General features: G+C 38.1%; 6 protein-coding genes across 11 annotated transcripts; 3 read left to right on the forward strand and 3 right to left on the reverse strand.

Moving 5' to 3' along the window:
• Positions 1–443: 443 nt before the first annotated feature.
• grxcr1a (glutaredoxin and cysteine rich domain containing 1 a) lies at positions 444–3,296 on the forward strand (the record flags this gene model as incomplete). The annotated part of the gene is made up of 4 exons (XM_079480206.1): positions 444–851; positions 2,254–2,493; positions 2,910–2,975; positions 3,117–3,296. The coding sequence occupies 4 exons, from the start codon at positions 444–446 to the stop codon at positions 3,294–3,296; spliced, it is 894 nt and encodes a 297-aa protein (XP_079336332.1).
• Positions 3,297–5,266: 1,970 nt separating this feature from the next.
• Positions 5,267–11,762, reverse strand: slc30a9 (solute carrier family 30 member 9). 4 transcript variants are annotated; one of them, XM_079480209.1, is made up of 20 exons: positions 11,632–11,746; positions 11,396–11,556; positions 10,909–11,047; positions 10,605–10,796; positions 10,392–10,424; positions 10,203–10,302; positions 9,988–10,080; positions 9,828–9,910; positions 9,669–9,727; positions 9,217–9,284; positions 8,764–8,866; positions 8,625–8,680; positions 8,390–8,525; positions 8,265–8,304; positions 8,059–8,130; positions 7,861–7,968; positions 7,409–7,574; positions 7,065–7,194; positions 6,786–6,899; positions 5,267–6,524 (listed from the first exon to the last, which is right to left on the reverse strand). In XM_079480209.1, the coding sequence occupies exons 3-20, from the start codon at positions 11,015–11,017 to the stop codon at positions 6,480–6,482; spliced, it is 1,707 nt and encodes a 568-aa protein (XP_079336335.1). In that variant the 5' UTR covers positions 11,018–11,047; positions 11,396–11,556; positions 11,632–11,746; the 3' UTR covers positions 5,267–6,479. The 4 variants fall into 4 exon arrangements, 3 of the variants coding, with proteins under 3 accessions (XP_079336335.1, XP_079336333.1, XP_079336334.1); XM_079480207.1 differs by having other exon boundaries at positions 11,355–11,556; positions 11,632–11,739; XR_013787941.1 differs by lacking the exon at positions 11,632–11,746 and having other exon boundaries at positions 6,973–7,194; positions 11,355–11,488.
• A 427-nt stretch (positions 11,763–12,189) lies between these two features.
• On the reverse strand, positions 12,190–14,535 carry top6bl (TOP6B like initiator of meiotic double strand breaks). The gene is made up of 10 exons (XM_079479303.1): positions 14,483–14,535; positions 14,157–14,347; positions 13,927–14,070; positions 13,522–13,707; positions 13,317–13,438; positions 13,095–13,205; positions 12,901–12,999; positions 12,746–12,809; positions 12,383–12,645; positions 12,190–12,260 (listed from the first exon to the last, which is right to left on the reverse strand). The coding sequence occupies exons 1-10, from the start codon at positions 14,527–14,529 to the stop codon at positions 12,210–12,212; spliced, it is 1,278 nt and encodes a 425-aa protein (XP_079335429.1). The 5' UTR covers positions 14,530–14,535; the 3' UTR covers positions 12,190–12,209.
• Positions 14,536–16,027: 1,492 nt separating this feature from the next.
• On the forward strand, positions 16,028–19,605 carry grhpra (glyoxylate reductase/hydroxypyruvate reductase a). Of its 2 annotated transcripts, none has more exons than XM_079479360.1 (9): positions 16,028–16,277; positions 17,008–17,138; positions 17,308–17,380; positions 17,493–17,609; positions 17,779–17,867; positions 18,204–18,305; positions 18,456–18,591; positions 18,833–18,963; positions 19,033–19,605. In XM_079479360.1, exons 1-9 carry the CDS (start codon positions 16,192–16,194, stop codon positions 19,152–19,154), a joined length of 987 nt encoding a protein of 328 aa, XP_079335486.1. In that variant the 5' UTR covers positions 16,028–16,191; the 3' UTR covers positions 19,155–19,605. The 2 variants fall into 2 exon arrangements, with proteins under 2 accessions (XP_079335486.1, XP_079335487.1); XM_079479361.1 differs by having other exon boundaries at positions 16,075–16,299.
• A 138-nt stretch (positions 19,606–19,743) lies between these two features.
• Positions 19,744–20,608, reverse strand: tomm5 (translocase of outer mitochondrial membrane 5 homolog (yeast)). Its single transcript, XM_079479362.1, has 2 exons — positions 20,423–20,608; positions 19,744–20,044 (listed from the first exon to the last, which is right to left on the reverse strand). The coding sequence occupies exons 1-2, from the start codon at positions 20,541–20,543 to the stop codon at positions 20,010–20,012; spliced, it is 156 nt and encodes a 51-aa protein (XP_079335488.1). The 5' UTR covers positions 20,544–20,608; the 3' UTR covers positions 19,744–20,009.
• A 245-nt stretch (positions 20,609–20,853) lies between these two features.
• LOC306907900 (uncharacterized protein) lies at positions 20,854–22,564 on the forward strand. Of its 2 annotated transcripts, XM_079480393.1 has the most exons (5): positions 20,864–21,274; positions 21,384–21,575; positions 21,774–21,856; positions 21,969–22,024; positions 22,125–22,564. In XM_079480393.1, exons 1-4 carry the CDS (start codon positions 21,094–21,096, stop codon positions 22,005–22,007), a joined length of 495 nt encoding a protein of 164 aa, XP_079336519.1. In that variant the 5' UTR covers positions 20,864–21,093; the 3' UTR covers positions 22,008–22,024; positions 22,125–22,564. The 2 variants fall into 2 exon arrangements, with proteins under 2 accessions (XP_079336518.1, XP_079336519.1); XM_079480392.1 differs by having other exon boundaries at positions 20,854–21,274; positions 21,969–22,564.
• The last annotated feature ends 5,387 nt before the right edge of the window (positions 22,565–27,951 follow it).

A 27,951-nucleotide genomic window follows, 5' to 3' on the forward strand; every position in this document is an offset into this window, starting at 1 on the left:
GAACTTCTAGCTGGTCAACAAATCAATGTGTGTACATAAACGAGATATACTTCCAATGTTAGCTTTCAAAAGGACACCCTTTTTTCTTTCAAACTAAAGAGAAAGTGGAAAGTTTTCCAAATAAAGAATATAAGTTGTTATCCATGTGCTGTTCAAAGAAAAAAGAAAGAAAAATCTATGGACTGATAAATTATTAATGACACTATCAGTTTCTTCGTGGTTGGTTTTCTCAGTAACCATGGCAAAGCCACATGCATTATTAACATGTACAGAAACACTGGTGGTGAAGCTGACTGTAACTTACAGATCAAACTCTTTCCGTGGTACTCGATGTGCTTCGGCTGCAGAGAAATCATGTAGTTGTATTGGAGCTTATCATTCTGACCACCAATGAAACCTTAGGATTAAAAACACATTTTCTATTGACCATGTAACCCGGTATAATGGAGGAGGCTGAGTCGACACCGGGGGATGGCAAGAGGCAGAAGAGGGTGAGATTCCGGGTGGCCTCAGGAAACAGCGGGCGTGTTTTGAAAGAGATGTTTAAAGATGACGGGCCGTCAGATTCACTGGACTCAGACTGCACCAGCAGCTCTGAAGCAGAGCGGGCCAGCACCCCATCCACCAGCGGGGAGGTCAACGGCCACCTGTGTGGATTTTTGGGCTCGGAGCTGGATGACAGTGGAAGTGAACCTGATGATTTGCTGAAGTTTGCGGGGAGGAGAGATAAGATTCACGTGTTGAGCACCAAACGTGTGAATATCCTCAGTAAAAATGGAACAGTCCGAGGAGTAAAGAATAAAGTCAACGCTGGACAAATACTCTTTGAAAACTTGGCTACAAACAGTGGGGTAAGTAATTGAAGGAAATGATTTAACGATCACTTTACACATCACTACTGGCTTTAAATAATCTCTAAAAGCCATAACAGTACATGTCAATACAATAAATAGTGCTGACTGTAATGAAAGGTTGAGGTGGGGTCATTTTTATTCCATATTTATAAGAACCAAACCATAGTGTTTCTTTATTATTGGCCGTCTATGAGCTATGCCAAAACAAAAGCTGAAATATTGTTTTTTTCTTCATTTCAATGGCCCAAATGCTTCAAAGTACTGTTTATACCGTTGTCCCTAAAGGGTCAGTCTTTTTCCTCAGCTGCTATTGGTAACAGTCTGTTCTCTTCGACAAGGCTTTGGTCAGACAAACGAGATGTCCCAGTGAGCAAGATCACTGTACAATTAAAGATTAATGATGCATTTCTTTAAGTGTTTTGGCAAAGTTAATCATTTTAATGCATTTTCAAGACCTCCGCTTTTATGTCTGAAAAAATAACAAGTCGCTAATGGCCTTTGAACAAATATAATTGAATTCCCTCTTTAACAGAGGGTTAATAGGGATTAGAAGTTGCAAGGTCATTATTCAAATAACAACAATGTATGCCTAGTGTGTATCTAGAAATAATAAGCACACTTTTCAATTGTAACGACTCCTATTTGCAGAAAACACAGATAAAGATGACTGACCACTGATTTTATGCACATGCTAATAATTTGATACTTAATTTGTTACACTGTTGAAGATTTTTTTGGCATCTAATGCTTAAATGTCAAAGGTTACCTCACCTGATTCCCTGTTGTGAGTCCTCTGTTGTTGTCTTGGTATGCTTACAGAAGACAGGGTTGCTCTGTAATTCGAAATTGACACAATTATGCAAAATACAAACATCACTGTTCACTAATCTCGCATCCCAATTACCTTTACATCAGATAGCTACATCCTCATATCTCACTTTAAAATGTGTGAAGAGTCTATTTTAGTTCCAAGCAAAGAAGAAACACCTTCACACTTCATCGGATCTGCTCTGCTGAGAGCGAGAGGATGCTAGAGGTCAATCTCAACCACAGTGACTCACAGAATCAATTTTTTTTCACTGTAGCCTCATCTTACCTGCAGAACCTGCTGCATACATTTTGTTAGAAAACACAAACTTAGAACGGATTTAAACACAGATTCTCAAATACATTTGACTTATCATTTTCATTTAGTCATTACATCATTTCGTTACAGAAAAACTGAAATATTATTTTTGGCCTATTGCAATGTTGCAAAAAACGTATTAGCAAGAAATGAATTGAAGACAATAGCTTAATATTAGATAGACTGTGTTAACAAGTGAGGTGTCATGATAAACTTTGACAAATAGTTTTTGTTTTCTAATACCAAATTTCATGTTTTCTTTGTCCTTCTCAGCCAGAACTGACACTAGAGTTTGGGCGAATTGTAATCTATACCACCAGTTTTCGAGTGGTCAGGACTACATTTGAGCGATGTGAGCTTGTCCGGAAGATCTTTCAGAACCACAGTATGAGGTTCATCGAGAAGAACATTGCTTTGGACATTGAATATGGGAAGGAACTTGAGATGCGTTGCAAGCGAGTGGGTGAACCTCCCTCACTTCCTGTGGTCTTTATTGATGGACACTACCTGGGGGTCAGTCTGTTAATAAGTGCTCCACTTTTGCTTTCATATTCACACAAATGTACATGTTATATATTTATTATTTATAGAGAAAATACATTGATGATTTAACATAATACCATAAACGCTACAGCCTTTAACATTGATCGAATGACCGTTTTGGTTCCACAAAAGTACATTAACTTCTTAAAAGAGCCGTTTCTTGACTACTTTCTCATAACCTGAAGAACTTTTGTCCACAACAAAAAGCCTATTGCGAAACGCTCTTTGGATGATAAAGGTTCTCTATGGAACCATTGTGATGTGCACCTTTCTTTTTAAGGGTTTATTTCTGTCATTATTTGAGATATACTGTGTTTTATGTATCATGCAAAACTCATAAAATCAAATCTTGTTTTAATATACTGTATCTTGTTTTGCACATTTAGGGTGCCGAGAAAATACTTGAAATGAATGAATTAGGAGAGCTTCAAGACCTCCTGACCAAAATTGAGGTAAATGGTGTTAATATTTTTCAGTAATATAAATTAATAGTGTTCTTACATAAAATTAAACCTAAAAAAATAGTCACGACTAGTTCAAAACCAAGTGGTTCTGTTGTCCTCAAATGATTCTCTTTCTGTTTTCCACTTTAGAGGGTACAGCACCCCAACACGTGCCAGGCATGTGGGGGATTCGCTTTTGTCCCGTGCCCTATGTGCCATGGTAGCAAAATGTCTGTGTTTCGTAACTGCTTTACAGACTCCTTCAAAGCGCTGAAATGCACAGCATGCAATGAGAACGGTCTTCATCCCTGCTCCAGCTGTTCTCACTAAGGTCCCTTTCAAGTGCCTGCCACCCCTTCCCAGCACCATCTCTAACCCCATAAGCCATGTTAAGAACTACATCTCAGAGATGCAAAAACCACATGCTATTTGTTAATAAATTTTTTTTAGAAAATGTAACCATGTCTCCACACAGTTTTTTTTCTACATTTTTAATTTGATGATGCTTATTTTTACAGCAATTTTGTCTTACTCCAACAGATGAAATAACGGGCAACATTATTCATTTTGACAGTATGTCACTGTAAATAAACTAAGCAGATTACAGAACGACTGTCAGGGGCCACGAGTGGGATATCATCTTTCCGAACCCCATGATCCCAGCAAGAAAAGCTTAACAGTTATTCGGCTGACCATACAAAACAAACATAAGATAAGTCCTTAACAAGTGAAGCGTTTCCTTATTTGTCAGCCAGTTAGGCTTACATTTAATTATTCAAACGCATGCAGGAATCAAATTGCCCAGCATTGAAAAAGGATGACCTAATGTCTGTGATCTGCAATTTATCCATCATTTCACTTTGATCTTATTTAAGTGTCCATTAAACAATTATACAAACAACATTTACAACAAGTGCATATAAATGAGGTCTACAGAAACCCTTTTCCAAATAAACAGCAGGGCAGGTCTGGATGAGCGTCTCTGTGCTGTCATAGCCCTGTACAATGCTGCTTGAATTGGAGTCTACAAGGCAGCATTGTAAAGAGGCTCAAAGCACAGAGTAAATGATGTACTGTCTCCTCTTCTGTGAATGGTACAGTTGTAAAAGAAAATCTCAAAATCTAGTGAGCTGCCTACCAAGATACCTAGTAGACAGATTATTGTTTGAGCATCATGCTTGCTTTTTATAAATAATGATTGTAGGCAGGTAAAAATACAAGATTTACGGAACCACGCCATAGTAAGGTAGCATTATCCTTAAGAAAACAAGCAAAATAATTAATAAAAGGCAGAGGACATGGTCATCAAGATATGGTCGAACACGCCCCCTATTGGTTTGTTTGACATTGAAAACACTCATAACAATAGGAAAATTCACATGAATATCGGGTAACGTCATCTACAATCGATAAACGAACAATGATCGTGCGCGCATGCAAACATAAGACATGCATTATAGTTAAATACAAAGAACAAAACCATATCAATACGCTATAAAAAATGAAATTCATCTTGTTTAAATCTTCATATTTTTCACAGACAAATCGCACTTGGTTTATGCGATATTATACGCAATTTAAAACGCGCACGGTGTGCAAAGGCGACATATTTTAGGGAACCGCAAAGCTTCAATTTATCGTGATATATGCATCGATAATGTTAATTTTCCTGCAATACAACGAGTAAATATTCGTTGCAGGCTAATAAAAAGAAAACACGGTATGCTGTGTACCATCGAACGCGACAGCGAGCCCCAAAGAGAGAAGAAATCCGATGCTGAAGCGCGGCGTCTCTCGTTCTTCTCCACGATCAACATCACAGATGCGCCACACGATCCCAGTGTCCTTCTGTGGATGCGACTCAAAACCGAAGCGCGCGCTACATAGACATCGTATTAGTGAGCATCCCAGGGCGAATCACACCTTGCGCGCGTTCCTACGATGCCTCAATAGTGCAGACTTCTTAGGCAGTTCCCCACAATTTGAGACAGACTGTGTCTAATGTTCGTGCATTCTGTACACATCATACGGAAATCACGATTGTCATGGAGCATTTAACATTTGATTTAATATGCATTAAGCGTGATTGACTACTACACTAATCACAGGGTAACGTTGTAAGGAAACGACGCGTTTCATGGAATGTTTTACGGAGACTATCAAAATAATAGTCAGGGTGATTGATTAGTCTGCAGACCCATGGCATTGTTTGTTGAATTTAGATCCTTGCATACCAACTCACGGAATTGGCAAAAAAAATGATAAAAAATATCAGGGACAATAAAACAAGTATGCAGAGGTTTAATAAATAAATTGCAATTTAATCCTCAATTTGCTTTAGTATTATATTTTTTTGCAAAATATTGAACCAAATAGCAATCTGAAACCATCAAATCATATTCAATATAAATATATATTTACTCTCAAAGCCTTGCCCAAAACAAATCTGAATTTCAACCTTCAACTGACCTTGCATATGTTTATCCACCTGCACTATATGTAAGAAATATCTTTTCCCAAAAGGAATGGAGAAACTGAGCAAAAATGACAATTTGAGAACATACAGTATCTACTACGACTACCGTTCAATGTATTCATTGAACAAATTATCCTGAACATGGATCATTTAACTAGATTTCTTTTGATAACCAAATTTCACAGGCATTTGAACAAACAGGAATTATTTACAATAGAAAGAAACCTGGACTAGTGTTCACAAACTAGGTTGAAACATTAACAATAACACTCCAAGATGTGTTTAGGAGGCATCAGGGACACAGATCTGTATCTCTTCAAAGCAGTACTGTAAGCAGATAGGACATGAAGATTTTAAAACGAATTGTGGTTTGATAGGTCTGAGATGGGCCAAAAGATCAGTTAACTAGATCTGTTAAATCTGAAAAATCTTGTTAAAAACAGTTTGTAGTTTTTCTGTGATGAGGGGTATGTAACACGCATACCTTAAAACCGATAAACATACCAATTGCAATACAGAATTATGCTCACTGCTACTTATTTCAACTTACTGAGAAATCTGTTCACTTCATTTATTAGTAGTGGCATCACTTAACCTCACCATTGTCTTTGTCTAGCCAATAAAGTAATATGGGAAAATATATCTTAGATATAAAGCCATTGCCTCAAATGATTACCTTTCAAGTGCACTATTGGCTTAGGTAGCGCAACAAAACAGAGTTTATGCTGCTCTGTAGGGCAAAAGTAAAACGCTAAAAAGATTCTGGTCCTTTTGAATTCATGGACATGATTTCAAAGCTCTGATGATACAAACTATCACAGAAGCAAAGAAAATTATCGCCCATGTCTCTATGCAATTGGAGTCGTCATCTGTAGTTCTTCTAGTTTACCTAACTAATGAAACCATGTACAGGTTAGTGCATGGGTGGGTGATATAAGACTTCAGCTGATTGGCTGGTTGAAGAGAATATTTGAGGTCAATCGAGGTTTGATTTCTTCGCCCTCTAGTTCCTCGTCGTTGTGCCATGTTTTATAATACTATAAAATCTCCAGATCCACATGCCGCACCTCCGGATTGCGTTGCTGTGGAAAATATAGCAGTTTTTAAATCCCTAAAATTAGAAATGACAAATACATTCCACTAATCCAACTCTCCTGCCACAGTTTATATATACATTATATAGTTTACAGCACAACCCAAAAAATACAGTACAGTAAAGCAAAATGTGATTTGTTACTGAAGAGGTGGTCATGTGTGGTGTCTGTCAAGTTACTGATGAGTAAACAGAAAGCTTACATTATGTGTGATGTCAAGGTGGCCTATTTTTACTAAAGAAGTGATACCTTCAGTTCTTTCTCCAGGCGGTCCACCTCTGCTCCTAATGTGTCGATAATGTTCTCTCCGTGTTTCAGCATAAAGTTCTCCAGCTCTTCTGGTGTCTTCACCTGCTGAATTTCCTACAGGACAAATACATCCATGTGATGATTTCAGCTTAAGAAAGGTGCTACAATACCAACAGATCACATTTACCTTTTTAAAATAACCAACACCACACATTTGCAGAATAAGATAAAAATGCACACGGTAAAGTCATGTGAGACGCTCTTGACAAGCTCACATACGTTAAGGATCTGTTCAATGTCTTGCTTCTCCAAGTAGGAGCGCGTGACCACTCGCCCATCAAAGTCCACCTCCGCTTTAAAGCGCACTTTGCTCAGCCCCATATCTGTGGCTTTGACATCATGAATTGCCCTGTGGACAAAAATATCTAAAGTGAGGACCTCAAATCTATCTACTTTAAAATCTATGAGCAATAATAATACAATTTCAACTTCGCAAGCAGCACTAAATATTCAAGCAACACTTATTAAAGCCTTTGAGAAAAGATTTGATTTTGTTTCCTTATTACTGTCCTATTATGCATACTATGGAATCAGGGAGACAAGCAAGGACAGAAGCGACTAACCTGACTGCAGGGTCACTTTCCAGAAACTCTGTGAGCTTCTGCATGTGTTCAGCCTGAATTGAGCGGCCCAGCAGAGCCTCAGTGTTAGTGTAGATAAGGAACGCAGACACCGCCCCTAACAGGGTTCCCACACCCAGAGAACCGAGACAGTCATAGTATGGGTTACCTGAGGAGGGAGGAAAGAGAGCATTGATACATATATATCGTACATAAATATTAAGAAAAAGTAACCAAATTGACTTTGTGAGTGTAGGGAACTGCCTCCAGACAGAGAGGTAGATTAACAGAACTCCAAAGAGCATAGACAGCTCTTTACAACAGGATAAAGCTCAGCCCAAGACCGTTATTAAACCTGCAACCATTTGTGTTCTGCCACTGAGAATCAATCTATACTGTACATATAAGGATGTGTTTTGTCACACTGATTGTGCCTATGAGGTTGTGTTTAATACCTGTAAGTGAGGTGAGCCCCATACATCCAGCAGCCATCAACACCCCCAGCACTGCGGCAGCATCCTCCAACAAGACCACATTAGTGCTGGGGTCTCGACTTTGCATCACTGCCACACACAAACAGGTCCTCATCTTTCAATAGTGTGAAAATGCTAATCCCAATAAATAAACATGCAAAGCAATCCAAAGGTACGTACCGTATTCGTAAAAGGACAGGCCTTGTTGCTTTGCACTCTTCTTGATCTCATTAATGGCCACGACCAGAGTAGCTTTATGGTAAACCAACAGATGAATCATTTTAAAATAATGCAGAAATAATTGGATTGTGAGACATTGGACTGGAAGACTATATGCCGACACAGCCATTTGCCCATAAAACAAGTCAGAGGAAACCACATCTCACCTCCTTCTGAGACCAGAGATCCTGCTAAGATACAGTATGCCTACAACACAAAAACAATATGGATATAACTCCACTGACTAGAACTTGTCCCCTTGATATGCGAAATCAAAATTAAAGCTACTAACCCACAGAAGTGATTCGATTGGCTGAGGGTGCAGTAGTCCCATGATGCCGTGATACCAGGACAAGCCAGCGCCCATCATGAAAATGCCCACTCCACTGATAAGGGAGGCGATGTAACGCATGTTAGAGAAGCCGTACCTTAAAAAAAGATGACAGTACACAGAGAAGTGGCCATTGAGTACATGTACACTGAGAAATTACAGTATACAAGTTACATGCAGGTGATAAAACACTTACGGGTGGCCGGCATCTGGGTTTCGGATAGACTGACTGATGCCTAGTGCAAGAAGAGCCTGTAAGAGAGAGAGTTCAACTAGTTAAAATAAAAGGTGACTATAAAGAAATTAAAAGGTGATAAAAAGGAAGTAAATCTGACCTGATTACAGGTATCAGCTAGCGAATGAATGGCTTCGGAAAACATACTGGCAGATCCTGTGTATACCCACGCTAACAGCTTGAAGAAGAAATTCAGTCCATTTCTGCATATTTCACAAAATCGATATTCAATGCTTGTGATGGGGATAACTTTCAAAACACAATGTGTGTTATAAAAAAACATTGACAATTGAAACATATCTAAATCTTTAAACAAAATAAGTTGTTTATCAGAAGAACTGCATCTCTACTCATAAAAAAAATCAAAGAACTGATGATGAACGGATGATCAGGACAGGGCTGGTGGTCCCTCATGTGAGAGCACGTGCCTTTTAACTCAATCTTTTTAATCTAATATATGGACATGAGGCAGCCTCCTCTAATCACCAAGTTGTAACTACTGTATGTGTAAAAGAGTATTGATGGTGGTGTAATAGGTTTATTAAAGGCTTACATGCATATAGCTACCATCACCACTTTTCCTGGCCCTTGTAGAAATGTCGCCCTCATCCCCGACCGAGGCTATTGAAGAAGATACAATGTCAAAACCCATCACATTTCACTGTTACGGTATAAATGATACAATCACACATGTTCGATTGATAAATAAGTTCTGTTTTGAAATCAGCAGAACTGAAGTAAATTGGCAGACCCAGAGGGATACTAGAGAACGTAGACAAACACGGAGGACATTTTGCTTTTTGACAATTTGCCTACCTCTGCCGAATAGTTAGTGGTTCACAAAAGAGCTTTACATGCAGATCAGCATCAATTTAACTTGCTAAGATTATTGAGTGTGTCAATGCAAAACAAAAAGGTGTGTGTCTAGATGGCCATAACAAGTGAACAAAAAAATAAATAAAAAATATTTTGGGTATTGCAAATCTTAGTAAAAAAACTTCCTACCTTTGTGTTTCCCCAGAAATCTTTGTATTCCCTCAGCAGCTGCTGGTTTCTAAATATGTCTGGTGAGTGAGGAGGAGTGAGACAAGTGGTTATTAGCCAGCAGATCACAAAAACACCACAATGCAGTTTAAGCACTACATGGTAGAGGGAAAGACATACTATCCTGATACTCCCGTTCCACTTCTTTCCTAAGATCCCGCTCACGAGCAAGTGCCTCTTGACTGCCCCATACATCCAGTGCTCTGGATACAGACAGCAAAACATAATCACTAATGCCTAGTATTTAGTTACTGGTACATGGGTAGATTGTTGCACATACTTTGCCTCCACATCTGATCGCAGAAAGACGGTAAAAGCCTCTGTGTCATCATGGGGACTACGCCGGCGGATCTTTCTAAGCTGCTCAAGATCACTTAAAAGTACACAGAAAGACACAGATTTAGATGTAGCTTATGGTAGACAATTTTATTACATTTTGTGATTTTACTAAGAAATAAAAAAGAATCTAAGGACTGATACTGAATTATATGATACCTGAGTTTGAGGCAGAACTCGTTCATAGCTCTCACAGCAGTGATGAAATTATTTTGGGTGTATTTTGTGCCATATTCCCTCTTTTTCAGGACAGCACGAACTGTAAATATAAGGAACAGATACCGATATCTAAAGTCTTGAAAGCGATATACATTCTTACTGTGTTAGTGTAAAAAAACTGGTTAATACCTTTCACCTGAATGTTCTCAGCTTTTGTAAATCCTAAAAGCCAAACGGGGAAAAGACAAATAACCATTAACTGCTAAAGCAAATGTCATTATCATCTTACTTTTGTTGGAAAGGACAACATTAAAAATACAAATGTTACATAAAAGTTAAAAATCCCTGTGAACAAACAAACATAGAAACAGTGACGCATATGAAAGCTACTGAAGATATTACCAGTTGTTTTTGCAGCAGGCTGGGCAGCTTGTGCTTTCTCTGTGGGTTTTGTCCCATTTACGTTCTGTGGAGAACCATCTATACCACTGTTAGATGTGGAACAGTTCTGCACCTGTGTCCATGTCACAGACGTCACTCTGGAGTCCTGAAAGCTAAACCAGAATTTGTGGACTCCTGCGCCACTTTGCCAACCTACAGAATAGCACAAGTCATCCATTCAGAATTCATTCCCAAGCACACACAAACAAATATGTTTTTTTCCCCATAAATAGCTGTAGATTTCCACAACGCATGACACTCTTACCAAAACACGGCTTTGCTATTTTGGGGGGTCTTTGAGATAGAGGGGCTCGTTGTTGCAGGTAGACCCGACAGAGGACTTGCCATGGTCTATAGGCCAGGCAGGGGAACATCCTTATGTTGGCAAGTCCAGGAGACGCACACTGAAACATCATAACAGTTTCATTATTTTGTGTGATACTAAACAACAGACATCCAATCGGAATGTCTAGCCGTGGGATATTTTTTTATAGGTATATGACAAAATCAGAGCAATCTGAACTTCTCTGGGTGATGTCAACAACAATAGTGCCAGCTGCTGCACTTACAACACATTAGGATATCTAGTACACATGATCCCAAAGCCACTTAATAAACCCAATGTGGCACTGGTTGCCAAATCTCCCTTAAAAAACGTTCCCACAGCAAGGACAACATTTTCTTTTAACACGTTTACGATGACTAACTTACATAAACAGCGAGTTTAGAGACTTGTATGAGCGTAGAATTACCACTCGATGAGATAAATATCCGTCTAGATATCCCGTCACTTCGTCGCTGAGCCAAGCAGCAGATGTCTAAACGCGAGACTGTCTACATTTCCAGATTAAGCGAAGACTGTCGCCCATTCATTAGCCTAGCGTGATAGCTGCAACTTAGCAAGATGCTACACCTGCGGAGTAATTATAGACCAATTACAGAGAACAAACAGACGTTGAAATAAAGTCATTTCGTACAGTTTTGTTACCTTTATAAAGTTCAGTCCATTGTGTATTTGTCTGTTAGCTCAACGATGCCAATAACGGTCAGTACCATGAAAACACTGAAAGTACGACAGGCTGAATTCTCGCGAGGTTTTGAATAAGCGAACGTGAGAGCGTTTTTGTCCACCTCGCCGAACGTTCGGGTCTACGGGAGGAGTTCATTACCGATGACAAGAGGTGTGAGGATCTTAAACAATGTTAGTTTTAGTTTACTATGTTTGAGATTTGGTGTATTAATGGCTAGTTTTAAACGAAAATGCAGTCGTTTCATTCATGTGTTATTAAGTTGCGGATTCATGGATGTGAAATTGGTCACTGCAACAACATTGAAACAATTATGATGTGTGAAAATGTACTGTCAATGTATCCAATGCACCAACATATACATTTTACTGTTCGATGTGGCATAAAGTTTTAAATGTATTTATATTAATCTATTCATGGAATACAAATGTAACATACATAGTACTATCTTAAACTGACACTATAAAAAAAACTAATCTTTTCAATGATGACATGAAAAGAACAACAAAAGAGAGCCAGAGAGAGTCAGTCTGAGATCTCAGTCCCATTCAGAAAAGTTTTCAAGCTCTTGCAGCCACTGCTTTTCAACCTACAAAACAAAGACATATAAGAAAATAGTTGTGTTATACAGTTTCTTTTGAGTTGTACTGGAGAATGTAACATCACAATTTATCTGATAATTAAAAAATGCATAAATAAACTAAGCCTCACCTGTTTATTTTTCCGTTTAGTCAGGGAGGGAACTGATGGCATGTCTTGGGTCATTTTGGCATGCTGACTTTGAGGAAGTTGTATAGACGACAGGGGACGTCTCTGAATGTCTGATGCCTCAAAGACGTCTGAACTCATTACATTCATGAAGGTATCTGAAGTTTCAGGGGACTTTGAACACGGTCTCTTCTTAGGGATACTGCATGATGATCCAAGGTCACCCTCATTCCTCTTAGCAAAAAAGTCTGGTGGATTTTCAAAATCTGAAACAAAGGATGTATCAACACAATCTCTTTTAAAATAAGACTGGGATACTTGATGCAGTGAATGATTCAGCTGATTTTCCAGTAGGCTATAACTTACCCTCTTCAAAGCTACTCTGTTCAGAGCTAACAGGTTCAGCCATCTTGGGAGGGCAAAATTGTTTCTGAAAACAATAAATTAAAATGAATCTCATTATGAAAAGGCAACATTAAAAACAAATTAACTAAATAATCTGAAGGAATTAAAAAAATTACATTTTTATTATTACACATGCGCCTGAGAGCAAAGCGGCCATCCGTGACAGTTTGAAGAGATCGTTGTAGAGATACACGAAACTCACAAGTGTTTGTGACCTATAATGTGGAGTTTTACCAGGAGAAACACGGTTAAATTATATCTAAAGTGCGATTCATATTTAACTAGCTTAAACTATATTCAAATATATTACCCTCATGCTGTCATAGCATGTTTTTCGAAACTTTGCATTGCTGCTACTGGCAACTATACTGCTCACTGAGCTCAAGACGGTGGTAAGGGTGGACTGCAACCTCTGCCTGGCCTAAAGTACACAGACACAGTACAGTAGCCTATGCATGGTTCACAATGACCAATGGTGTTCAAAATCACATTTTGTTAAATGTAATAAAAAAAAATAAAAGTAAAATCTTACATATTGTCTTTTCTGGAAACCCTTCAGCGTGCTTTTAAGAGTAGTCTGCAGAGCTGCTCTCACTTGATCCCCATTGTACCAAAGCACTGAATCCAAATGTCTCTCTAAAGCCTCCTCACTGCCTGACATGTTTAACATTCAGAGCAGAACCTCAAATATCAAGACCAATCTCAAGCTGACTATGTGATAAAACAAGTACACCTACTTATGAGGTCGGAAATCTGGGAGTGGAAAGCGTCAGTGTATTGAGTGAAAATGAATAGAGTAAGAATCTGCTCTACAGCATGGCTCCATTCTGGCTCAGACTTCTGCTGTACAGGGCCGCTACATCCCGATACCTCATTCTGATTACAGAAATCTACCGAAAACTTTATTTCAGAACACAGGGAGCCTGTATAGAGAAAAGCAACAATTAAACAATAAAATTTTCTGTATGACTGTCTGGAACAGCAGTTTTGGATGCATGTCTCGATTCCTATTAGCCTAAAGTTATCTGTAGCAAAGTGCCCTTTCAGCTTTGCAGCAAGCCTACCATCCATAAAATTGCAACACAGTGAGTCAATTTGCTCTCAGTTTCCTCAATTTCTTTCCATTTGGCCCTGTCATTTACCCTCAATGGTTTGTGCTTCCATGCAGGAAACTTTAGAAACGGCAAGATCAGCCCAAGCCAGTGATGTATCCAAGTTCTGGAGGAAAGTCATCTGTCTTTGGTGCATTAGAGGCATGCCGCATGGACTGTACACTAGCATGTATACTAAATGTTAAGGAACAAATGATTTCAAGACAATGTATCTCTAATATGAATAATAACCATCGTTTCAACATAAAAGGATATCTGTATGCACGACAGACGAGTCGGCCAGTTGGGGTACTGATCCATACAAGGTGTAAGTGTTGCCATGGTAGCCATCCTCATTTCCCCACACAACCCTTCTGCGATTGCGTCAGTGGTGAGAACACAACCGAATGTGTCTCCTAATACTGGGTGTACTTTGGGACAGGAAAGGAGACACTGTACAGAGAATGGGCTCCTTCACAACAAAATTGCAGATGGAAATAAAACACAAAAGTAAATAGTTGTTCCGATTTTATGAGACTATATTCAAAGTACTTTGATTCTGCTTTCCAATAACTTGCTCTATTTAACAAAAATTGCATGAACTAACTGTCCATATGCAGCACTGTCCAAAGAAATGCTGTGATGATCCATCATTGACACTTTACTTCCTGTCTCTCCCCTATAATGGAAGAGAAAAGGACAATCACATTTACATTTAGTCATTTAGCAGATGCTTTTATCCAAAGCGACTTACAAAGAGTTCGGGAAGCAATAAGCGAAATGTCATACATACAATTACACTCTTGTTCAGATTTAGTTTACAATAAAAATACTGTAAACAAAAAAGGGAGTTTAAGTAAGTACTGTATTAATTATTGCATCACTCGCGTTAAAGTATTAAAAGAGTAATTTTTTGAATAACCTAAAAATAATCTGTTCTTTCTTGGAGTCAGTCCTTATCTCTAACGTCATTCTGACCTGAAACAGATGAATCAGATATTTTATATATTTAAATGAGGAAAATACAGTATTCGTTTAACATATATTTAATACAGTCCCCCGGAACTAAAACAAATATCAGAACTTACAAATAAACAAACATGAAGTTTAACTTTAACATTTCTTAAATATTTAATCAAACTCATTACAAAAGTTGGTTGCTGTGTAAATAGGCGTAAACACTATTTTTACCTGAGCATGTACCACACTGAGTCTATGCAGAAACATTTGAATCTTTGCCTGGTCAGCCTCCATCATTTCACTACTATTTCCTCCCTTACAAAAACAAACAAAAAAACAATAGGTTTCTAGCCCTACGGGCTCGAACCCTAAATATACACAAATTGCGAATACAGATTGATCTTCATTGAATTATTGAAGAGAAACAGATGCACTCACATGAAAAGAATAGGTGAAAAACAAACACCCAAAACGTTCTGCGAACATTTGGAGTTCTTCTTGATGGATGCACTCACAAGGTGGGACACGCGCAGCAAGCCTATCCATAACATCTGAAACAAATGAAAACAGTGTATAATAAATATAAAATATTAAACGATTCAGTGTATATCCGCACCACATCACAAATCACAACAATTATATTAGCATAGACTCACCCTGCAGATCAGATTTATTCACTTTCTTGCACCACCCGCCAGCAGCAGATACTGTAAAAGAGTAGGGCCTCTCGTGATGAATGAATCATCAATACAAAGCATAAAAGCAATTTATCAAACACATGAAGTAAAATATTGATTTGTAAATATGAGTTTAGCTTTTTCCTATTTTACCGGTTAAAGTCACCGGAAGCTCACGCAGCGCTGTCATGGCAACCATCAGACCTCCATGTGACCGTTTTCTTCGACCACACTCTCGATGGATTAAAGTAAACAAAAACCTCATAACCTGCAGTGAATTAAAGTTAAACATGAATGCAATCCACACATTTTAATTTAGAAATTGAAAACACATTTGATGTTACTCGAATGTAAATTCCGAATAGAATGCAACAGAAAACGAATCGAGCACACTTTCAGTAAAACAAACACAGCTTTAACAAAATTGTAAATGTACCTCTCGTAATTTAAAGTACATGTCGTGTAGAGTTGAATGTAAATTCTCGTCAGAGAAACTGCAGTTGCGCTTCCCATCCGCTCCACAAGACGGTGATAAAGCCCGCCGAACGACCGCGTTTGTCACGTATTTATATTGCTTCCCAGTTCCTTCCTACAGTTGTCAGGCATCTGGAGACAGGGAAGTCGATTTAAACTTCAGCAATCTCCTTTAGAGTAAATTATACGAGTTTCAATCGTCAGTATGAGCGCGGAGCAGATGCTGAAAGTGTTCGTCACCAGACGAATTCCGCAAGAGGCCATGAAAACGCTCCAAAAAGCCGCCGGCGTGTACGAAACTTTACATGGTCTTGTATGCAATAATACAAAGTTCTCTAAACGTTATGTGTGATATCCTTGCGATGATCTATATGACATTGTGTATTTGTGTCGTAATCAAGGAGGGCACGGGACAGCACGTGAATTGTCAAGGACCTTTGGTGTCATTTCATTCATATCTGCCAATAAGTTACCCTTTAGAATGCAGTCTTTTAAATGGCAGTATTTACAAAACAACATATGTGACCCTGGACAACAAAACCAGTCTTATGGGTCAATTTTTCGAAATTGAGATTTTTACATCAACTGGTAGCTGAATAGTTAAGCTTTTTTTATATATGGGTTGTTAAGATGGGACAATATCTGGTGGTGATACAAGAGTGTAAAACTCTGTAAGTAAAGGGTGCAAAAAAATCTAAATATTGAGAAAATCGCCTTTGAAGTTGTTAACCCGAGGCACTGTAGCAGGTCATCCACTCACAAAAATAAAGTTTTTATATATTTTGGGTTGAAAATTTACAAAGTATCTTTATGGAACATGATCTTTACTTAATATCCTAATGATTTTTGGCATAAAAGAAAAATCTATCATTTTGACCCACACAATGTATTTTTGGCTTTTACTAAAATGTTCCCGTGCTACTTAAGACTGGTTTTATGATCCAGGGTCACATATGCTTTGGAGTTCGTAGTCTTCAAATGACCTATAGACAGTTTTCCCATCTAACCATATTGTTTGCAGGTGTAATTTGTCAGTGTGGGACTCTGATGAGCCTGTGCCCCGGGCAGAGCTGTTGAAGGGGGTGGCAGGTGCTCACGGGCTTCTCTGTTTACTGTCGGACAAAATCGATATTGAGGTCCTGGATGCAGCTGGTAAAACAAACCTTTGGTTTTGTCAAAGCTATTTGTTAAATTTTGTTTATGTTAGATGTTATCTAACACTGAGATATATAAAACCTCCTACAGTTCCCAATGTAGTATGTGCTTGTAGTTGCAAGTTTATACTGTATTAAATATGATTGACCAATATTGCGTCACCCAGGACCCAACTTGAAAGTGATCAGCACGCTCTCGGTGGGATTTGACCATATTGCCATCGATGAAATAAAGAAAAGGTGACTTAAAGTTCCTGTCTACGTCTATTAGGGTTTTTTTCTGAAGTGCGTTGAGCACAATATGGATGTTCATACACAGAGCAATGAGGTTATCCATCTTTCTTTGTCCTAGAGGGATAAGAGTAGGTTACACTCCTGACGTTTTGACAGATGCTACTGCCGAGCTGACCGTAGCTTTGCTCTTGGCCACTGCTCGACGTCTCCCTGAAGGAGTAGAGGAAGTCAAAAAGTAAGTCATTCACTTTTTTACTGCACCACCTGCTATATATCGCTACTTGAATTTGAACAGATCTAGTGTCACAATACAAACAAAGCAGCTCAAAAATGTTTTATTGTGTAATAAGGAAGTACTTAAATATTTTCTAAGGGGAGAAAACATAATTTATTTTTCTTAACAGTGGTGGCTGGAGCACATGGAAGCCTCTGTGGTTGTGTGGCTATGGGCTGTCTAGCAGTACTGTTGGGGTGATTGGATTGGGACGTATAGGTACAGTAATGCTCATGTACAGTGCCTTAAGGAAACAATTCAAAATCTTTTCACACTTCCATCATTAACATGAACCACCTACTGTATGCATCATCTGTTCTGTTACGTCTGTCTCACCATCTGTTGTTTTACACATTCAGAAGTGTTATTTATTGTGCAAGCGTGTTTAAGACGTAAGCATCTCCTCAAGTTCATTGAAACGTCACTTAATTTGTTGTAATGTGTTGTTAAAACAGAAGGGGAATATTTTAAATAACTTTCAGGCTTCTGTTTTTTATTTTATAGTATTAATTTTATAGTGCCGGAAAAATGACAGATCGGTTTGATGATTTGTAGGTCTGGCGATTGCAAGGCGACTGAAACCATTTGGAGTTAAAAGGTTGCTGTACACAGGCAGGCAACCCAAAGCCCAGGCCCAAGAGGTTGAGGGAGAATATGGTAAACAAGAAGAAATGAGAGAGAATAAAGTGGTCTTCAAAATGTGTTATAATCCCTTGATTCAAAAGTGTTTGGTGTTTTTTTTTATATTTAATTTTAAGCTAATGATCTGCTCTCTTATCCTCCAACACCCCGCTCTCTGTTTCTCAGTGCCATTAGACACTTTGGTGAGTGAGAGTGACTTTGTGGTTGTGTCCTGCTCTTTGACTCCTGAAACTCAAGGCCTTTGTAACCAAACCTTCTTCGGCAAGATGAAGAAAACAGCAATCTTTATAAACACCAGCAGGTACATTACATTACTAGTAAAGCATTACTAGTAAAGCACAAAATAAATCAACACGAGGATGGAACATAAGGTGTATACTGTATGCTTTCCTGTAGCTCAGCTGTAAGAGCATGGTGCTAACAATGCCAAGGTCCTGGGTTTGATCTTATTGTTAGAAACAAATGTATTGGATGACGCTATGCAAGTTGCTTTGGATGAAAGCGTCTGCCAAATGCATAAATGTAAATGTATATTCTTCTAGAGGGGCTGTTGTGAATCAAGAGGACTTGTTTCAGGCCCTCAGTAGTGGACAGATTGCAGCAGCAGGCCTTGATGTCACAACTCCCGAACCCTTGCCCACTGACCACCCACTGCTGACCCTTAAAAACTGTGGTGAGTACACTTTTAATCAGCAACTAAAAATGATAACAACAGCCAGAACAATGTCATTTTGTTTTGCAGTGGTTCTTCCTCATATTGGTAGTGCCACCTATTCCACACGGGGTATCATGGCTGAACTGTCTGCAAACAACTTGCTTACAGGCCTAAGAGGTTCTGAAATGCCCAGTGAGCTAAAGTTGTAGTCTTCTGAATTGTGCCTCACCCAAAATCTGAAGTCAAAATATCAGTGAAAGATTAAACACATGGCATTAACAAAATTAGATTTTAGAGGGCAGGAAATACTGGAATTTCCACTTAATTTCTAGCTAAACATGATCATGATTAACTCTGTTGTGACAACTGCACTGTACAAGATGCTTTTCTAAATATTATGTGAATGACTTAATACACTAATGACAAAAAGTATACTCTATGTAACAACAGATTTATTTTAAGATGGTATTTGGCATCCCATGGAGAAGCACATTTTGTTTACATATAGTTATGCTGTATTTTTTAAATATTAATAAAATGGAATACAATGTGAACGTCATTCAATTGTTTGTTATTTACTATGAAAAGCAAAATATAATCACTTTCACTCTCAATACATTTCAAGACTACTTGAGATTTAGGTTTTAAAATGGGTACTGGTGACTTCCACATTTACCTTCGTAGGACTGTAAAATTATATTATAGATCACTTCTATCTGAGTGCAAGTATATAAGTTTACATTTCAAGATTTCATTGCCCTTTTAGTGCAACTGAGAATGACAAAACAGGTAATTGGCTTAAGTGATAAAATATTTATTGCTTAAACCGTTGTGAACAATGTGAAACACTCTTATTTTACATATATGTAAATGAATAAGAGAAAAAGTAAATTCTTTCAGTTGCATCCAGCAAAAAATAAAATAAATAAAAGAATCATGGTTGACAGGTGACAAGAACTCAGGTCTCTTCAGATATCATCCGGTGTGGCAAGTGGCTCTATGCAGCAACATCCAGGTACCGCATGTTCATCTGTACAGGGAATGTTTTAGTCCATAGTGATGTTTCATATGCTGTCCAGCTTTTTCAAAACATAGGGCGCTGAAACACAGAAAGTCAACAAACATTTATTTCAATTACAACCTTACTTAATTTGGAGACATTTAAAACTCCCAAAATATGTTTTTTTATGACTGAATTTAAGGTTAAGTTATAGAACACCCAGCCGTGGGCCATGCCATACAATTGATCATGCTGAGTGTAGGCGTGAGTTACATCAAAGGTGACCTCTATTTATAGAGACTACAGCAAATTGATGAGACTGTACCAGATCAATTTCTCGCTCTGTGCCTTGAAACCAAGACACCCAGGAAAAGAGATACTAACAGCATTTAAGTTATATGATCAAATAAATGGAGATGCCATGTGATCAAATATACCCCTAGTGTCTATAACCAATGCAATAAGCCGGACACTCACTGACTCGAAGGAGCGCAACATATATCAAAAAGTTGCGAACAGACGTCATAACATCCTCTCGCATTTTTTTCTTCATCTCCTCAGGGTCCATCTTCGGACCGAGTCCCTCGATTTTAAACATCGTGTAGTTGTTATTAATGCTATATGTGACTCAAATGATCGCTGCAAGCCACATTGAACGAAAGAGGCACGTGAAAAGGGAAGTACGTCAGAGAGGATCGGCTTCTAGGACCACCAATATTGGCTTACTTACAAGTGCCTGCTTGTAAATCGAGTATTTTGACCATTTATACATAATAAAAAATAAACAGTGTCTTTCAGATTCTTAACTTTATAACATCTATAAGACGTTTAGTAATCTTTACTAACATTTACCATATGAACGTCTGAAAAAAATGTACTAGCTACTTTTGTAAATAGGCAAAATTATCATTCACACTCCTCCTCACGGCGTATTGTTTTGATTTTTCGTGCGGGCGAGTGTGCAAGTTTCTGAACCAAATGAAAACCACATACATATGCAAATATTCATTTTTTTCCATTTAAATTGTTTTACTAAACAATTTCAGTACTGATTTTTAATGTTGCTCGAGCATCCGGTGGTTCTGGGTGCTTTGTAGAACTTTAAAGAGTGTTAGCTGCATGATCACACTGGTAAAATTAATCAAATCATGGACCCCAATGGATTTCTGTCCAGTAACTCTTGCCAGGTACAGCTGAAGTGGGGTAACGGATTTCTAGAGACGTCGCCCATCTCTGTACCTAGTAAACGTAAACGAAACGAGACGACTGTAAATGTAAACGGAGGAGATTGTTTGAACGCTTTTCCCTCCAAACAGAGTTTGAGGAAACGTAAGTAACGTTAGCACAGACTGTTGCTAGTGTTCTTGACGCTGTCCTTAATTGCAATTGTAAAACCAACTTTTAGAATGTAAGAATCTTTCCTGAATCCCAATTTTAGGTGGCTTTGTCTTAATCGATGGCCAAAGAGGTGTGTACTACTCTGAGAGCTGGCAGCCCAATGGCAGCACTTTGTACATGCCTGTAAATGGCACTTTGTTGGCCAACATTGAAAAATATGATCAGCTCAGCTTTGAGCAGGATGTCTTCTCCATAGGCAATGCAGCCGGTGGATTTCAGCAGAAGGTCCAAGGTAGGTCAAATTTAAAGTAGTTCAAAGAATTTATCTTCATTGCTTGTGTTGTGTGATCCTAAGGACTAGTGGCTTGGGAGTTACATAATAAATAGTCTGCTAACAGATTACATAATTTGAGAATCTATAGTATCAGGTTGCATCCCAAAGGATATTCTCAGCTTTTTAACAAAATTCTGTCTCTATTTGCTCATATAGGTCAAGCGATTCATTGCTGGCGGTATAGCGAACATGATAGAAAGCTTTTTATTGCACTTTCTTACTTGTTCACAAACGTACAAGTGAGTTAATTGTTGATATGTTTGTTATTTATTATAGGATACAAAACTCATACATTCAGAAATTGCAGTTTTTATCTGGTATTCATTGTGTGGCTTTATCTTCTGCCTTCAGGTTTTTCATGAAGTTGTCAGCACTCTTGATTGTCTCTAAGGACGATTGTCGTCTGGGTAAGCAGAGTTGGCCAGTGTTATTTTACCACAAAGCACAAAACAATCAGGGTATTATACATATGATAGTCTTAATTGACCTTTTCTAACTTCTTAACAGAGTAAGACACGCATATGCTTTCAACACGTCACTATACTGTATTTCTGTGTTGTGCTTTGAGATAACAGAGCCTGTTTCTTGTGTAACATTAAACTAGATCCATTGTGACTCAAGTGTATTTAGTTAATGCAGTGCAAGATGTTACAATAGTGCGGTCATTTGTGGTTTTGCATGATAAACACCGTTCTACGTTTCTGAGATAATGGACCAAAATAAACATTAAATAATCAAATTAAAATACTATCTATGAGATGCTTGTCAGGTGGTGCTGGTAATGCCTGTTGCTGATTTTCTTGTTCTCTGCATTTGTATTTTTAAAATGTTTGTACTTCAGCAGTGTTGTATGCTAGTTTTGCTTTTGATTTCTTTATATATATATATATATGTTTTACAATAAAAAAAGCCTATGGAATCTATAGGTGACCTTTTGGACACTACACAAAACAACAATCTTTCTCTTCCCTCTAGTTCTCTCTTTGCTCAATACTTTTCATCTCAGGCTTGTTTTAGAAGCTGTTCACACTCCCCCTCCTCTATTAGTCTCAGCGGGCAGTTTTACATAGATCATTCATTACGTAGGTATTGTGTGAGTCAGAAGCGATCTGACTGGAGTCTGGAGGAAGGCGATGGAGAAACGAGTTATTTTTTACTCCTCATTAGAGGAAAAATATTTAATATCATACTATGTAAGCCTCTATGGGCTAATGTGTTTGATAATGGCATTAACAATAGCAAGGAAAATTATACAGTATGCATGTCCATTGCATATTACAGTTTTATAATGTTCTTTTAACAAAGAAAACCTTTAATGGTAGCAATTTTAAGAGTTACTTTACTTGTGTTAAAAGCAGCTGATCGATGGTGAATATTTCAGTTATTATGACTCACAAAGGAGTTATAAACACAGCTGATAGCCAAGTGAGAGTGAGGCAAGTTGGTGCCAGGAGACCCGATCGGCACCAGGCTGATACTTGTACTTTTACCCAGCTGTCCCTATGAAGTAAAAAAGAAACATTTATTGCTAAATATTAAAATTGACTTTAAATGAGGATATTATAATTCCACATAAAACTGATGACTGTAATGATTGAGAAAACTTTATGGCTGAAAAGTAATTTTGAAATGTGCATGCCAAGGTTTAGAGCTGTTAACAACCTATTTATTTGATAGTGACTATATATAATTTTTAGTGAAAAGTCCTTAAACATGTATTGCCTTGTACTTGGGACACCAGTCCTAGACTTCTGGTTACAAAGGTAAGAATGATTTTTTCCTTGATCTGCCAATCATAATGTCTTTGCAACCAAATAGGACCGCCCTGGCAACCATGTACATCCATAGCATCTTTACAAGGTGTTTTGCAGGAGAAAACAGGAAGTCACGTTTTCAGAAAAAATAGGTGTAGTTCACACCTTTGAACACCAGACTGCAGTGTAACAAAAGCTATCAATGGGAGACGGCACCTAACAAGACATTTCAAAAATCTGGATGTAAAATCTTCAGGATCACACACAGCCGGTCTGTACCATAATAAAAAAAGACACTTAAAGCAGGCTCAAGTATTTTCTCTTATACCCCTGAATAGACACTCTTCAGACACACAGCGCATTGTATCGAATCAGAAAATTCAACCCCATACTGAAACACACCACCAAAGTGTATTTTTGGGGCTGCTAATGTTGCCTCTCAGGTGCAGTAGAATGCAGTGAGGGCACGCTTTTTTAAAGACTGCCGACACCTGTGTACCTCCTGTGAGGATAGAGTATTTAGCTTCCCTCATAGACTGTTGGAATCTTATAGCTGGCAGCAGAGCATTAGACACTCCTAACCTAAAGTTTCTTCCTTTCTAACTGGAAGTCCGATTAAAAGATGCCGAGGTGACTCTGACAGATACTGAGTACCGGTGTGGTGATGAGAAAATGAGCTCTTTATCACCGCCTGAGAGAGCGTGAGTCAGCATGTTAGAGGAGTGAGACTTGCTCATTTTGAAAGCTTCTACGTGGTCAAAGAACAACTCAGATTTTGCCCTTTAACTTACAGGATAAAAAAACATTTGAGACATTTCTGGTAAATGGAAATGTAAATCATGAATGAAACTGCTTCTGTTTAACAGAAAGCAGCTAATCTGCCAATGGAGAGGATATTGCTACTGTAATAATAGCAATTGTTTTAGCAATAGCTTGTGTTTTTATGGCAAGATTGCCGATTTTAGTTTCTCAGACTGCAGGCTCAGATATTGTTAAATTACACACAAGGGAATACTAACAAATTAGGTTTTTCCTTTTCTTGATCTCAGTAATAAAAAGGAGGAAAATACTAAAATTCTCCAGTGGAAATCTACTTATAAAAGTGTTTCTAAACCAGTGCTATTCAAAGTGTGAGTGTGGCTTTACTTTACATTTTAAATGTTACATTAAAACTTTCATACATTTTACTGTAAAAGATTTGACAGTGTCTATGTAGCTTCTGTTACACTCTTTGGTGTCATTTGTAATTAGTTTTGCAGTGTTACGGATTTTTTGTTATATTTACAGTCATATTACCTTCATCAGAATACAATAGCAAAGTTTTGTAGTAGCCCACGTAAAAAAGACTGTATTATACCTTTTACTTTAGACAATTGTAGTATGCTGTACTAGATATTAATTATACTGTAGAATAGCATATTGTTTAGTAATTTGTAGTAAATACTATAACTGTAGTTACCAATATTTACCGTATTAAATCCAAATAGAATTCACTATAGTAAATACTGCAGTATATTGCCAGCACCACCCGGTCCTGTAGATTCATCCTCTACAACATTAGGAAAATTAGACCTTTCCTATCGGAGCACTCTACGCAAGTCCTAGTCCGGGCTCTTGTCCTGTCCAAACTGGATTATTGCAATGCGCTTCTGGCTGGACTACCTGCTTGCACAATCAAACCTCTCCAGATGATCCAGAATGCGGCGGTAAGAGTGGTCTTCAATGAAGCGAAGAGAGCGCATGTAACTCCGCTCTTCATCAGGTTACACTGGCTCCCTGTTGCCGCCCGCATAAAGTTCAAAGCTATGCTCCTGGCCTACAAGACCAACACCGGATCTGCACCATCGTATCTCCACTCGCTGATGCAGATCTATGGTCCTGCCAGATCACTGCGGTCTGCAAAGGAACAACGACTAGTGGTACCATCCCAAAAAGGAAAAAAGCCACTCTCCCGTACCTTCTCTGGAACTGTTCCACATTGGTGGAATGATCTACCAGCTGCTACAAGATCAGCAGACTCGGTTACCATCTTTAAAAAACGCCTAAAAACGCATCTCTTCCGTCAACACGTCGCTGATGGATTTTTCCTAATTCTCTTCCCTTTCCTTCTTTTAAAAAAAAAAAAACCCTTCTAACCTCACTATTCTCAGCTTTTTATACCGTGCTAGACTTTAATGGACTAGTTTTATGCACTTATGTATTTTGTGGCCTATGCTGTTATAATTGCTTCCAATGTTTCCTCATCTGTAAGTCGCTTTGGATAAAAGCGTCTGCTAAATGACTAAATGTAAATGTATATTCACATATAATCTCTACAGATTTTAGAAGCTCAAACAGCAATGTTGTTTACACGTTTGAGGGAAAATCAACCCTATGAATGGTTTATGGAGATTATTTACATTAAACTGGGACTGAAAATCTATTATAACATCCAAAAACTACAGTTTAAATGACAGATTAAATGATTTAATCAGAATCATAACTTTATTACCAAGTATGTTTACACACACAAGGAATTTGACAGGAGCTTCTAGTGCAGAAGAAAATATACACATAGAGCAAACATATGAAAGAGATGCAATGTAACACTAAGATAGAAATCATAACACTAAGATAAAAATAATAATAATAATGCACAATGTGCAAAAGTGAAAAATATAGACAAAAAACAATAACTGTTTAAATTAATTTACAGATGGGTTATTTACAAGTTTATCCTATAGGCAGGGGTCTTAACGCTGCAAACACCACTATGAGTGGTTCAGCGGTCTAACACAGTGTGTCGTGTTTAGCTCGATGAGCCTTATTTAAACATGAATAACTTCAGCCTGTTGATGCTGAAGATTGTTTGCCACCAGGTTAATGCAGAAATTAAAACCACACTGATGCGGAGGCCAGCTGTAAGATCCTCAGCCTGAACTGACATCAGATCAGTGCCGGTGCCTGTAGTCGTAGCCAGCTGTCCTGTGCTATGATTGAATTTACACCGGCATCTCATCAGTGCCAGACTAGCGGTATTTGGCAGTCACCATCAGCAGTTATCCAAAACCTGCAGCTTCACCATGCACTGCTACACAGTGTAGCTGCCATGTGGTGAAAATCCTGTCACAGTCAGAATCTTTTAACCAGTCGCTGCATCAGATGGTTAGAGGTGGTGGAGGATGGGGTGCCTGGACGGGACTAAAGCTGGTGTGTAGTTACTGCAAACTTTTAATCATATCTTTGTAATGTTTATGGAAGCAACTTTGTATTTTTTTAAATTATTTTGTATGTTTTAGCATCTTCAAAGGCACCACCCTTTGACTAGAATCTGCTAAATCCTTCTTTTGGAGTTTTGTAAAGCATTTTCTTGAGGTCTCACCATGGGTAGCTTTTTAAGGGGTATTGAAGAAGTTCCCATCTATTCGGTCACCCATTTCAAAAATATTTTTAAATACGATTTTTGTTTTCTAATGAAATAAAATACTATGTTGGCACAATTTTTTTTTAACAAAACGAATTTACAATTTAGGCATACACCATAATTAGAAAAAATCATAAGAATTTTTAGATAAAAAAAACAGTCCAAATGTTAATTAAATCAGCAATTTAAGATGAATTGTGGCCATTCCAGTCCAGCGTCTGTTGAATTTTTTTACAAAATCAAACCTCAGGAGTGACAAAGTCACCCAACAGCAGTGTGAAAGACAAGACACACGAAAACTGGTATAAAAATCAAGGTTATCACGTAAAAAACTAAATCCATGTACAAATATTACTGCCCTATTGCTTAAAGGGAATATAAACATGCAGTATTTGAGGTCTGAAAAAATACATACACAATCATTTTAATATCAAAAGTGAATTTTTTGCAAATAAATGCATTTGCATTCTATTTAGAAACAATGTTTTTTCTTGACATTTGGGGGAAATATTGTAAGTAGTTCACAGAATGAAACAAAAATGATACATTTACCTAAACAATATAAATAGTAAATAAAAAAAAGAACAAAAACAATTATTTTGAAATGGTCTCTTAATTTTTCCCGCAGCTGTACATTTGAGTGTCCGTGCCTGCGCCTGTCTGTGGGCAAAGTTGGTTTAAATTGGTTTTGCCTCATTCAAAAATCAACTATAAAAAGTCCCCAAGACCTAAAACCGTCAAAACCCATGGGTGTGTTTTGTAAACCTGTTTGTAAAGATGGACTTATATTGTTTGCAGGCATTCTAAAGGTAGTCACATATGATCACAGTTATCACACATATCCGAAGGCTCTCGTCTCCAAAGTGTGTGTGTAAGAGAGTGCATGTGGAAAAGGGGATATTTTCTGCATGATTGTGTGAGCATCCCGCAAAGCCAAATGTGCCCCCAGAAAGGCATTTTCACTCTCAATAAGACATAATTCAGACATTAGGGTCCATTCAGTGATGATAAGAGTATATGTACCATGTCAACGGGGGGTTTAAAGAGCCCGTGGTCACACATTCACCTGGCTCTGTATACATACCCATGCTAGGACAGAATGAAGATAGAGGATGTTGATAACCCGTTGAATCAACGTGGCCTTGTGAGAGAGAGCTGTGAGCCTGCGGACATGGTG

The sequence above is a fragment of the Barbatula barbatula genome (assembly GCF_947034865.1).
Source record: "Barbatula barbatula genome assembly, chromosome: 18".
Lineage (NCBI taxonomy): Eukaryota > Metazoa > Chordata > Actinopteri > Cypriniformes > Nemacheilidae > Barbatula > Barbatula barbatula.

Coding starts and splice junctions, on each gene's coding strand:
- tomm5 (XM_079479362.1), bottom strand. CDS start 20,543: ATGTTTAAAATCGAGGGACTCGGTCCGAAGATGGACCCTGAGGAGATG. Junction 20,045..20,422: donor TGTTGCGCTCCTTCGAGTCA/GTGAGTGTCCGG, acceptor TCTGTGTTTCAG/CGCCCTATGTTTTGAAAAAG.
- grhpra (XM_079479360.1), top strand. CDS start 16,192: ATGAGCGCGGAGCAGATGCTGAAAGTGTTCGTCACCAGACGAATTCCG. Junction 17,381..17,492: donor ATCGATGAAATAAAGAAAAG/GTGACTTAAAGT, acceptor TCTTTGTCCTAG/AGGGATAAGAGTAGGTTACA. Junction 18,964..19,032: donor GCTGACCCTTAAAAACTGTG/GTGAGTACACTT, acceptor TTTGTTTTGCAG/TGGTTCTTCCTCATATTGGT.
- LOC306907900 (XM_079480392.1), top strand. CDS start 21,094: ATGGACCCCAATGGATTTCTGTCCAGTAACTCTTGCCAGGTACAGCTG. Junction 21,576..21,773: donor ATTTCAGCAGAAGGTCCAAG/GTAGGTCAAATT, acceptor TTGCTCATATAG/GTCAAGCGATTCATTGCTGG. Junction 21,857..21,968: donor ACTTGTTCACAAACGTACAA/GTGAGTTAATTG, acceptor TTCTGCCTTCAG/GTTTTTCATGAAGTTGTCAG.
- top6bl (XM_079479303.1), bottom strand. CDS start 14,529: ATGATGGATCATCACAGCATTTCTTTGGACAGTGCTGCATATGGACA. Junction 14,348..14,482: donor GACAGTGCTGCATATGGACA/GTTAGTTCATGC, acceptor TTTGTTGTGAAG/GAGCCCATTCTCTGTACAGT. Junction 13,439..13,521: donor CCAGATTTCCGACCTCATAA/GTAGGTGTACTT, acceptor TAAACATGTCAG/GCAGTGAGGAGGCTTTAGAG.
- slc30a9 (XM_079480208.1), bottom strand. CDS start 11,017: ATGTTCCCCTGCCTGGCCTATAGACCATGGCAAGTCCTCTGTCGGGTC. Junction 8,681..8,763: donor TAGCTGATACCTGTAATCAG/GTCAGATTTACT, acceptor TCTCTCTTACAG/GCTCTTCTTGCACTAGGCAT. Junction 8,526..8,624: donor AACCCAGATGCCGGCCACCC/GTAAGTGTTTTA, acceptor TCTTTTTTTAAG/GTACGGCTTCTCTAACATGC.